Here is a 12,453-nt window from a genome sequence, read left to right on the forward strand (position 1 = left end):
TTCATTTCCTCCAGCTACAACTAGATTACCTCTTACTCTTTTGTTTGGCATGTGTACTCCTTTCCATTTAGAATTGTTAAACTGTTTATGGTCTTGATGGGGGTTGCCTAACCAGTAAATTGCAAGCTCAGCTTGGTGAAAGGGGATCTGCTGTGGAAGTCACTTCCTAGTAATTTCTGGTGACTGGCAATCTGATGTCTGCTTAAAATTAAGACAACAAGATGACGTGTTACAACATGAAGTTGATTTTGTCACTGTTGTTTTTGCATCCTCACTAGCATACAAATGAAGCAATGACAAAATCCAAAACGTAGCTTAGCCATACTATGTAGTGGATGAGGAGAACGCTTTCTGCGTCCTTTCCTATCCTGCCTGTTTTCAGGGAAAAAAAAATAAAATCATTCTGGTTATGATCATTTTGGGATTTGAGAAGGCCAAGAAATCCACCTAGGCCTAAGCACACAATGAGAAGAAGGGGAAAAAAAACAAAAACAAAAAAACCACCAAACCTCAAAAAAACCCCCAAACCCCAACCCTAGAGCCTGCTTCACTGTGGAGATGTAAAAGGAAATAAAAAACTTAACACCTCCCAAGAGGAACTGGAGTAGAGAGACTCCAAGAAGGACTTCTCTTCCCATGCCCTTCCCAGAGGAGCATGACTCTGTGTAGACACTTTAGGAATCATTGTTCTCTGTGAAAGATCCTGCACCCCTTCCAGTACTTGAACTCCTAGCAGTACAAAAGAAAAACTACAAGCATGGGTTAACCAGTAGTACTTGAGTAAATCTGAGTGTTGAATTCTCTGAAAGCAGCAGTTAACTTTGAGCACATTCCTCAGGCTCAGGGTCTGCAGACAGAGACTTATGAAGTTTTTACAAAAGCTTATCACACAGTTTGACAGATGAATTTCTATCACTAAATCAATTACTCAGAGACTTGTCCCAGTCTTGTGGGGGTGTAAATTTCCATTACCCAAACTGAACCTACTGCTAAAGGGTAAGGTCTCTCTCCAGGGTGTACTATAGCAGCAGAGGGACAGGAGAGCTTCTTGGATAGGTATGAAGTCTCCTTCCTCAGCAGATGTTCTGGAATCCCTCATCAGTCCAAATGGCACGATCTCCCTGTGCGGAGCTAATTGTCCTGCTACAGAAATGTTGACATGCACAGGCTGGAGGAGACCAAGCTTTCTGGAGGTTTGTTTTAATTTATGCTATAACTATCCTGCTTTTATTCTTCCAAGTTGCAGTCAGCATCTTTGCACGTTTGAGCTATTTCAAAGGCTGTCCAAATGTCAGTCCCGCATCATAAAACAGTCAGCAGAAACTATTCACACAAACCCATGAATCTGAACAGCATCCTGGGTTTATACAGCTGCTTTCAGTGGAAGGTTAAATAGCTTCCTTCAGATAAGTTGCTAAATTATGATAAAATCAGTCACAAAGGAACTGCATACCATTTCCTGGAAGGGAGCTACTCTATATAATGCTAGGGCAATATGGTGATTGCCCCAGATCGTGGATGTGGGTAGGCAGGGTTTTATGTGTTAAACAATTCATGTGGAAATTCATGTCTCAAATTTTCAGATGATGTGCTAGGGAAGGACTAATACCTGAATATTAGAATACAGACATACTTTGTACTGTTTGATTAACTCGTTCAGTCACTTCCTTAAGGGAAGTTCCTCCTTCAGAGAAGGAAGAAGAATATGGAGAAAGACATGCCAAAACTTAGGTCATTCTTTAAAATATGGGTTCAGCTTCGTTTGCCTCCTTGATACTGACGTCAAGACAGACCCCTTTAGCATGATAAGCATACTTACTCATTCCCACCACCCCCTTTTTTGGCAAGGTGTTTGAAATTGCCAAGGTGGTGAGAAGATGATAATCAAATTCTGTATCTAAAATTGTATGGCTTCTATGAAACAAAGACCAGGCTGTACAGATATCTTCCACTGATTGTGTCTCCCAGAATGTGGGCGTGAAGAACTGTAGCAAAAAAACCCAAACAGTCTTCTATTCGACTCCATTTGTGTCTGTCATCACAGAGATAGTTATGCATTAATGTATGTAAATTTGACTTTTATAATAAGCGTAACTGAATTTGGCCACCTACATGCAATATGACAATGAAAAACTAATGTCATTTAGTATTTCTGTAAGGCTATGTTCCCGTCAGTCTGCACAATCCTGTCCTTAGACAGGATTTGGTGACTCATTTAATGTGGTTACAACAAGGTCTGAAAGCTTAGTAACATAATCCTCCTTCTAGGAGGTAAGACTTTGCTCAACAACATCCTCATCTTGCAATCTTCTGGAATCCATGTTTCAGAAGAAAAAAAAATACTTAAATTCAATTTGATGCAACCCATGTATCTGCAGAAAGTACTATGAGGAGTGAGAATGAAATTAGTTATTGTGAAGTTTTACTCATTACAGTGCATGCAGAGACACAAAATTGTCAGTAATGTTTTAATCCCATAGTAACTGGACAAAGAGCAGACTTCTGAATATGTAATCATTACCACTGAGCAAAGCTTTGTCACAAGCAAGCTGCAGGAAAAGCCATGCAGCAAAAGATTCATAGCCAGCAAGCAGCTACTTTTGTGTCCCTGTGAGCAATAACATTAAGGCAGCATTTAAAATAAAAAATCAGTCACTGATATATTTTTCTTAAACTGGCAATGTAGAAAATTCCTCTTCATAGTAAAACTCTAAGAGCTTATATATCTCTTCTACAAATGAAATTTAATTTCTGATGTGTGTACTAAACAGAAGTTTTGACAAGTAGACAGACATAAAATATGTTCTAGGACAATTATGCAAATACTTGCAATACTTTCAATGTTTTGTGACGGTCTGTGTATGAATGGCTTCTTGCTGCTTTACTGCTAGCTATCAGTACTTTTCAACTTTTGTTATAATTGTTACAGAACTTTTGTTCTGAAATTCTTCTTTACAGATTTTCATTTCAGAAAGGAATACTCTTGAGGAAAGACTCCTTTGGTGCAGCTCCTTTTTTCATAGCTCCTTTTCTGGATATTTAAGAACTTTATTTTAAATGTGGGGTCTTTATAAAAAAATCTTTTATACAGCCACCTTGCTGTCATTTCCAGCCTAGAATGGAGATCAGTTCACACTAACGCTGTTATTTTCTAGCATAACTAGATACCCTGAGGAAGGATTAGATGAATGGTATTTTAAATGGAATTCAATGACCCCAGTGAAAAGCTCTTTCCAGTATCTGAGATCTAAGGACATATAAAGGACAGAGACTGAGCCCCTGGCCATAAGGGCTAAATAAGCACCTAAACAGCCTATCAGATGGATAGACAAGCTTTTTAGGTTTTTAAGACAACTTCATTAAGCATGGTTTTCATTTCTGGCAATTATCTCTCTATAAATCTTCCTAACTGTCTTGCCTAGTTTGGAACTGCCAAATAAGTACTTTTAACTGCTTTTGCTATAGCTTGTCTTGAGTTATTTGATATCAATTAGTTTAATATATAGCCTTATTCCATCCTTATAACTGTAATGATGCTTAAAAACAAGGTACAAGACACTGTAGTAACATCCAGATCTTCAACACATTGCTCCAAGTTATCTGAAAGAAACATGCTAGCTGGTTTGAGAGCCTGGACAGAAAGTCCTCTCTACAGGGGGACAGAAGAGCTTCCATGAACTGAGAAAGCTATCTAGTATACAGCAGGACATGGGAGTATACCGTAAACCCCTCCAACGTCTGGGAGTAAGTCATTACATGTAGTGTATACAGTTATAATATAGCCTGCCTGAACCTCTGAAAGAACAAACAATTGATTCATATTGTAATAAACAGTATGAAGGTTAATAAGTACACCAGAAGATGAGATGCTGGAGTTTGGTATAGCAGTGGATTTAAAAAAAAAAAAAAAAAAAAAAAGGTGGGGGTGGGGGCGAAGGCCTACCTTCACAGTTCTTGGAAGTTGAATTATATGTATAGCCTTCTGCACATTCACATTCATATTTCCCCAGGGTGTTTTTACAGATGGCTGTCCCACAGATGTTTGGATGTAACACACATTCATTTATATCTAGAAATACAAACAAGTTATTAAAAACAAGTCACTCTCTTTCATACCATTTTTTCCTAACCCTATCCAAAACTACAAAGCGAGTAAGGCTGGCAAACTGGCTCTTTCTTGCTAGGTCTACCATGCTTTCATAGCAGATGAACACAGCATACAGCTATAGCTGTAAAGATTTCCAGAGGTCTCTAAAAGGCACTTCCACATGCCCTGAGTGAAAAACAAATTCTCTGCCTGCTTGCCTTTCTCATTCTCTAGTGTGTTATATGGATAACAGGAAAAGGGATGCATGTCCAGAAAGGCAGAGAGATAAACTAAACCAGACTGCATAATAAAATCCTATCTTAGAAAAAGACACTCAGAAAGACAAGAGATAATCCTATCAGAGTTTCTTACATGCTACAATCAATTCATGTCACAACTGTCTTTTAATTGGCTATGCTGACAGGTGTTCAAGTCCCTCACTGTCTCTCCATCCCTCAAACCATTTTAGTGTCTATCTTCTGTGTTGTTTCCAATTTTTCAATGTCATTTTCAAAACACAGATGTGACAACTGGATGCAGAATACAGTATCAATCTTACTAGATGTCTTGGAGACAGAAAAATATCAGCCCTGGTAGTACTTCAATTCCCACTTGTATGTGCAGGGATCATTCTAGTTTTCTCTGTGGTTTTGTAGTAGTTGTGGAAATAGTGCTGCACAGGGAGAACAGATCCTGCCCACTGGCTTGCTAGGACTCCCAAAACATTTTTTAAGTCAAAGCTGTCCTGAATTAGGCCTACTTTTCTACAGTTATTGTGTGTACTCCAAATTCCTATGTGTATAATTTTGTAGTTGGATGTAACGAAACACTTAAATCGGGTTTATGAAATGACCAAACTAGTATTCTAGGTACTAAGGTATATTACTGTATTTTTATCTTTGATTATTTTTTTAACCAACTTTTCCAGTATATTTTCAGGAATTACAAAGACTCTAACCAACTTACCTGCTTGTGTTTTTTGACAAAACAGAATTGTTCTGTTCTTCTGGAATTTCTTTGGAAATTATTCATTCACAAAAATATATAGACTAAAGGAAATGACAGCAGGAGATGGCCCTCAAGACATTATCCAAAATTGTTGTCATAGTTTGGCAATAAAATATGACATTAAAATGGAATGAGGTTGTATTCTCTTCTAACTATGCAGTAAGAATTGCTAACTATGTCAATACATAGTCTTTATCTGGAATGGAATGAAGGACATGGCAAATAATAACAGACACAAGCATGTACAGAAAAAAATTACGCTGGGTGAATAAAAGACAAATCTTTCTCTCCATTAAAAGCATTTTCAGATTAATTAATAGTTTCTTCTCCAATGAACTTCAAACTCTCAAAAAAGCAGCATCACTAATTAGGAGTGATTCATCCTGAACTGGTGTTTACTAGACAGGATTTCCATGGTAACAATATTAGCTGGTTGCACACCTCTAGATTCTTGTTTCAGCACGCTTAAAGGGTATGTGAAACTGGTTAGTGACCAAAACAAGCTCTAGTAATGAAACAGAATCTAATCTATAGCTTTTCTCTTTTTTCTTATTCTTTTTTTTTTTCTCTGAATTGTTTCAACCCAGCTCAGTTCCTTGATCTGGTTCACAATACAGTTGCCCAAATGCTTGTAGTGGTGTAAGGCTGCAGGTGGAATGAGTAACCAAGTTGAAGCAGGACTGCATCTTTCAGAGGCAATGCAAGCTCCTGCTGACTTAGCAGGAGCGTTTATGGAACTACTGGAATAAATTCTCTCCTCTCTAGTCCACAGGCAATGTAATGTCATGTAATGATATTCTCCTTAAGTCTCACTTCCTACCTCCGCAATCCCGTTTATTTGAATGCATGAAGTAGCCATCTTCACATAAACAACGGTAGCTTCCAGGTAAATTGGAACAGCGTTGGCTACAACCTCCATTTAAGTCTTCACATTCATTTATATCTAGAAGGAAAACAAAATAAAAATCTCTGCTGAGGTGAAAGCATTCATTGACCAACTGTGTGGGGGGTAGGTATACTTAAAGATCTGATACCATTCAATAATAGTAGAACTATAATTGTGTTCCTGAGAACTAACATCATAATGAGATTAGAGACTATACCTTCTTCACATTGTTCTCCTTGCCATCCTGGTTTACAGACACATGTATATTTGGCTTGTCCATCTATGCACTCCTTATATCCATCTTTATGGCATGGCAGAGGGCTACACTGGTTTGAAATTTCTGTGGGATGGAAAACATTGGAAATAATTGTTATCTGGGGTGATTTTTCCTCAAGGATCAGTTTAGTCTTTCTTATTCTCTTCCCACAAGTAGCTTTAATGAAATAGGAGGAAAGGGCTTGATGCATAAGATCAAGTACCCATACAACCATCTTGCTACTAATTTTGTCAGTAAGAATTCACAAGTGTCTGAGAAAAAACAAAGCCACCAGTACTTTCTCTTTGTCAGACAGAAACCAACTAGAAAACAAATGACTCACTAAACCATGTTAATCCCTGTAAAATGTGACCAAACGCAGACTTGACACTATTTTCATTACATTTTAATGATGTATTTCACTTTTTAAAGAACAGTGCTCTGTCCCATCATATTACCACAAATTTCACTAGAAATAGCAGAGTTTCAAGAATACCAAGAATTCAAGATTACGGTGATCAGTTTCTCTGTTCAAGAAGGGTCACATTTACAGAGAAACTAACACCTCAGGTTGCCTTGGCTGTCCAGGTCCTGTGGATACATCAGTGTCTAATACCATCACCTTTTACAAACATTAACGTCAATGACACATTTGCATTGTAAAGAGTGATTGAAGACTTTATACATGCTAGCAAGATCTGAAAAAGCAAGGCTCAAAATACATAGATTGGGCCAGAGAACACAGAATTCACTGCCTTTTTTTCCTCTAACCAAAATACATAAAGTTCTTTTAACTTTTCCCACCATTTTCATAAATTTACATCAGCACACTACATAAGGCATAATTCTATTTGTGTCTCCTGAATATGCTGGTAGCTTTTTGGATTATTTTTCTGCCGGCCTCCAAACATTACAAACACATTGTTTCTACTTTAGTTATGTTCTTGTAAAGCTTTGGAATGTCATTCTGAGGCATGCTTTGAAAAATAGTGTCCTAAAAAACAGATAGCAGAATGAAAAGAAGAAAGGAATTAGTGATGTACAGATTCAAAACAGTGGAATGAAAGGCCAGTGTTTCTAAAGACCAAAACTTGCTGCAATTCTGCACATAAGACCTCACCAGATTTCTTAAATGTTTCTTACTTCACTCAAAAAAAAAAAATAAAGAACTGAGCCCTATGGAATTATTTCTGTGACTAAGAAAGCTTAATAAAATCTGTGTTAGTATATTTGTCAATTAAATCTACTTCCAATTAAGTTCTGCTGCAAGTAAATCCAAAATCCCAGAGGCCAGCCAAGCTCTAAAACTATAGAGCACCTCTAGAATAGGTGCTGCATGTCATGTAATTCATAGTGCAGGCCAAAGGACTCCAGTTGTGGACGAAGACTGAGAGAAGAAATTGTGCTGAAGAAATAAAAGGAATGGGATTTATATAAGGATCCTTCACAGCAATTTTCAAATGTAAGTTCTAGAACTCCCTATGTTTTTGTCTTTTTTGATTATTTACTGCTTTTGTAAGTCCATGAACAAGTGTTTGAACTAAGCTTGGTATGAGCAAAGTATTTCATAAGTGATCGATGTGGAAGGTACCCTCAGCGTGAAACTGGGGAACAAACTTGACTTAAATGCTTCTGAACAAAAGGCAGTGATGGCTTGTGAGAGTCTGAACTGAGAGAAGATGGACTGGGTTGACAGTGTGAAGCATAAGTAGATGGAATGAGGTGAATTAAGGATAAAAAGGACAAGAAAATTGAGGAAACCAATGAATGAGAAAAGGAGAACTGGTGAAAAACACTACAGGAAGAAGACAACACAGGATGGATAGGACTGGATGGACAAGGGGGTTACATTCACAGATGAATGATTAAGATGCCACTGCAGTAACAGTTATGTAGCTGCCATTTGTTCCAAAAGCAGTCTTGGTGTTCCTCTTTTCCCAGTTCAGGGTGCCTTCTGTCCTACTTCCCAGCAATGCTTTTTGATAAACATTTGTGGCAAGAACCAAATGTCGGAAGAGATACTCAGCCTGCAATAGAAAGGGTAGGTGGCAAGAAATGTCCTCTGTCGCTCAGAGGCTTTTGTATCCATGAGATGTGTGATGGTGAGCTGGATAGATGTAAATGCAGAAATTTTTAAGTGTTTATTTTCCACAGCAATTAAGTATGCAGATTTATGGGATAGAGATGTTTAGGGACTTAAAGAGGCAGCTTAGATACCTGCTTGGATTAGAAAAGTATGAAAAAGGGTCTTCTATTCCTGTGAAAGTTTTCCTTTTCCTTCCTAGGTGGGGATTAAAAAGTCAATATATTCATGAACTTTTGCAATTGTTTACAAAATTATTTGTGTTCTGAAATAAGTAATTTGGATGAATCTGAAAACAATGAAATGATTCTTCAATTCTGTTTGCATTGTTATTTTTATTCCTTGATTTTTTTTCAGCTTGAGATTCAAACTGTATTATTATAAACTAAGTCTTATAATTATTTAATTATTTCTCATTAGGAAAATTGGATTTTTCATTTTGACAATATCAAAACAATTTGGATTGGTAAATTCAGAATGACCAAACTTTTAAAATTAAAAAAAATTATATCAGTATTACAAAATCTTTGTCTCAATGAAAATACATCTTAAAAAATTGGTATATAGTTTTAAGGGGAACTGTAAATTCCAGTTTCTCAGCAGTAGCTCCCTTCCAGAAATGTGCATAAATGTAATTGAACATTTAAGCCTCAGAAACAATTGAAAATTTTATGTATACTCACTTTACTTCTCCTTTATCCTGGTCATTGACCAATAGTAACCATTTATTTAATTTGATTTTATAATGTAAACCCAAATGGAGAAATACAATGACTGTCAAGTAAACTAGTTGTTTTCACTGCGTAATACAGAAACACTGCACATTCACACAACTCTGATAAATCCCTTCCTCCCAGAACCTCTAATAAGAGTGAGAAAGAGTGATATGAATGGAAATGTTTTAGTTTGTGACAGCAGTAACGTTGGCCAAATGATCTGGAAATTATGTTCATCCATGACCATGTGCAGCGTAATTATTACGGGGTTTTTTGCCTTCCATGGCTTTCAATGACAAAAACAGTGTCAGATGGTTAAGTATCCCTATTCAAACCAAGTAAAAGCTTCTTTGATGTAACCAGGCTGTAAAGGTTTAAGAGGTTTAGACAGATGTTTCAACTGTGACAAGTAGGGAAGATGGTACAGATTGCTTCCTGCAAATTTACTAGAACGAACATAATTCATGCTGGACTTATGAATGTATAGGCATAAAAAATGAAATATTCAAACATCATCACAAGTTTCATGCTTTGTGACCTTCTTGTGTGTGGACTCAATGACTATGTCTTCCAGCTAATATTTGGATTTTTCAGCTGATAATGTCACCCACTTCATGAAGTGTAACTATGGGCCAAGAGCGGTAGGTAGGAAAATTAACCAGAAGGTCTCTTCCATTAACTGACAGAACAGGACTTGCTTGATGTAGAGTCAGTCATAACTACTAAAAGACGTGGTAGAGTACAGAGGACATACTAGGGAACATCAGTAGGTTGGTGCATGACACTTCTACGTTTCTGGAAGAATTCTGCCTTCCATTTTGCAGTTAATTATGTTTGTTTTCCAGCATGCTTCATAACGTTAAAAACAGTCACTTACACTGCTTGCTCAGAAAATGGTCTGTCTCACCTAATACATTTTTGTCAATTTCTGTTTTAGATTATTGAGTTTGCCTGAGTTAAGTGGAGATTTGTCTCGTTGTCTGCCTACGTGAACTGCTTTCTAGCCACATATGTGTATGTTCTTAGATTTGAGTGCATTAAGTAAAGTATCTAACAGCAGCACTTACCACTGACACAAACCCTCAGGTCAGCTGGAGAATCTGGAGTAACTGCAGTAACCCTGAAAATCCCTGCTCGATGGGAGGCAAGGCAGTCTGCAAATGCAAACCAACACAATCTGCTTATGATACAAACACTCATTTAGACTGAAATTACAACAGCTTATGCATGGCATCTTCAAAGAGTCTGTTCTCACAGCTTGAATCAGAAAACTTGTCTGGGCATATTAAGGACAGCTGATCACAGACCAATCTTCTGAGTGCCTCAGCTAGGATCTAAGCACACAGAACTGCCTAGGAGCTACTATGCATTATAATCAGCATGGAAATCATTGAAGCGCTATGGGCAGAATAACTAAGCTAGTATTATCTAAATAAGATGACCAGTGAATGATATACTAGAGTTGTTCAGGTTTTTTTTGTACTTACTTAAATATTTGGGATAAAAATACTCCTGCAGAAAGAAAAGAAAAATAAAGAGTAAGAAAAATTTAAGGTAGATAGAATTACAGCAAAATGTATCACTGAGTACATTCTAAAATATATTGGTATTATAACTACAAAAGAAGCAAAAAATAAATATTTACTTTGACTCATAGAATATAGACCAAGTTTTCTGTATCACTACCTTTTAGGCTAAAACAGCAGATTATTTAGTACACACAAGTCTCAGTGGAGAGGTTAAGATACTGCACTGAACTGGTCACTTTCAAAGTGAAGGCAATGAAAATGAATTGGGTGTCAAAATGACTTTGAAAATTGTCTCTTTAAATGGCAGGATCTTGCCCGATATTGTTATTGGATGCAGAGCAGCCTCCTTTATTTCCCTTTTTCACCCTAAAACAAACAAAAAACCCTGGAATAGGTTGAATATCTCACATGCAATTCATTCCAAATAAAGCAAAAAGTGTTATTAAAACAGAAATTGTTAAAAACAACTGATTATTGATTACTGAAACTATTTAAACTTAACAACTGGTATGTCCAAATCCATGCAATGTTATCAGAGACAGGACATGGAACTGACATAGTTTGCAAAACAAGAATTCATTTTATCCATATATATTTTGTAATAAACCTTTTATAGTACAAAGTTGAAAAAAATATACCTAATACTAAATAATGTGCAGTGGGAATGAACTGAGGAACAGAGTTCTCCCTGCTAGGAGAAAAGCTCACAGTAGTATGTCCAATCCCTTCATTAAAAGGGCTGCATGCCAAGCATCCTCTGTGTAAAATTTTAATTGAAGCCAGAAGAGTTTCCCCACATGGAATGCTTGCAGACAACTGTGGTCTAAAACTGGTGATCCATACTGGAAATTAAAATAATATCTACTCAACTATTCTCTTGCTTATACAGTCTTCATTATTAATTGTGCAGATTCTATACACAAAAGAATTTCAAACCAGTTCTTGGTCTGCATGATGGAGTTCTCTTAGCTTTGCAGTGCAAAATCTATGAATCTCTAGCTTTCCCTCTGCAAAGAACTACTATCTACCTTATAGATATTCATCAGATACTTACAGTTTCAGGATTATTTTCAAATATTTCCCTGGCTTCTTCCTTATTGCATAATTCTTCAATGCACTCTCTTTCTAGATTTCCCTTCTTACTTTCTTCCATAAAAGAATTTGCTCGACGTTTCCTCACCAGGAACTGAGAGGCATACTGCTGGGATAGAACTTTGTAGAAACAAAGGAGCTCTGTTGTTATTTATTTTTTAACAGCTGAAAAACACTGTAAGCACTGAATAAATATGAGAATCTAACGCAAAAATCTGAATTGAATGCTTAGTCAGGAGTTGCTGTTTTCTATCATTTTGGAAAACATGGGCAAGAAATCCTAGGATTCTGTTTTCTGTATGTGGGGTAGCTGTTTCTGACCAAAAAAATCCCGAGTCACCAAAAAAAAAGTTTGTGCAATGCTATGCCTGAAGCATAATTTAAATGTCATATTCAGGACAAGATTTGTTTTTTAGCTATGGATATTACAAAGTGAGATATGTGCCCAACAAAAAGCTGTGAAGCCTTTTATATTACATGTTTCAGTGATCTAGGAGTAAATATTCTGATTCTATTTAACTTATGTGAGACCAAAAATGTGTCATAAAATGAGGCTACCTGTTATATGTAATGAACGTATATGTTATTTTATTTTTCAGACTGTAAAGAACAAGAAAAAGGTGAGTATGATATCCCAAGAAATATCAAGGCAGACAACCTACAAATACATTCACATTTTACCAAGATAAAATACAATCCTGGCTAACTTTTACATTTCAGATCCATCATGTTATATGTCATTACTTCATTTTCATGTATCCTCTTATTGGCATTTTATTGACTTTTACACAAATGG

At 36.6% G+C, this 12,453-nt stretch overlaps 1 protein-coding gene across 1 annotated transcript in view; it reads right to left on the minus strand.

Annotated features, from left to right (window-relative positions):
• The window catches only part of PROS1 (protein S), a 34,860-nt gene that overhangs the window by 18,269 nt on the left and 4,138 nt on the right, over positions 1-12,453 (minus strand). Inside the window, exons 2-7 of the mRNA XM_074856910.1 lie at positions 11,620-11,777; positions 10,524-10,548; positions 10,104-10,190; positions 6,199-6,321; positions 5,916-6,038; positions 3,944-4,069 (exon numbers count right to left, since the gene is read on the minus strand). Coding sequence (XP_074713011.1) covers positions 3,944-4,069; positions 5,916-6,038; positions 6,199-6,321; positions 10,104-10,190; positions 10,524-10,548; positions 11,620-11,777 — 642 coding nt within the window. The remainder of the gene's footprint in view (positions 1-3,943; positions 4,070-5,915; positions 6,039-6,198; positions 6,322-10,103; positions 10,191-10,523; positions 10,549-11,619; positions 11,778-12,453) is intronic.

Source organism: Strix uralensis, chromosome 2, assembly GCF_047716275.1.
Source record: "Strix uralensis isolate ZFMK-TIS-50842 chromosome 2, bStrUra1, whole genome shotgun sequence".
Lineage (NCBI taxonomy): Eukaryota > Metazoa > Chordata > Aves > Strigiformes > Strigidae > Strix > Strix uralensis.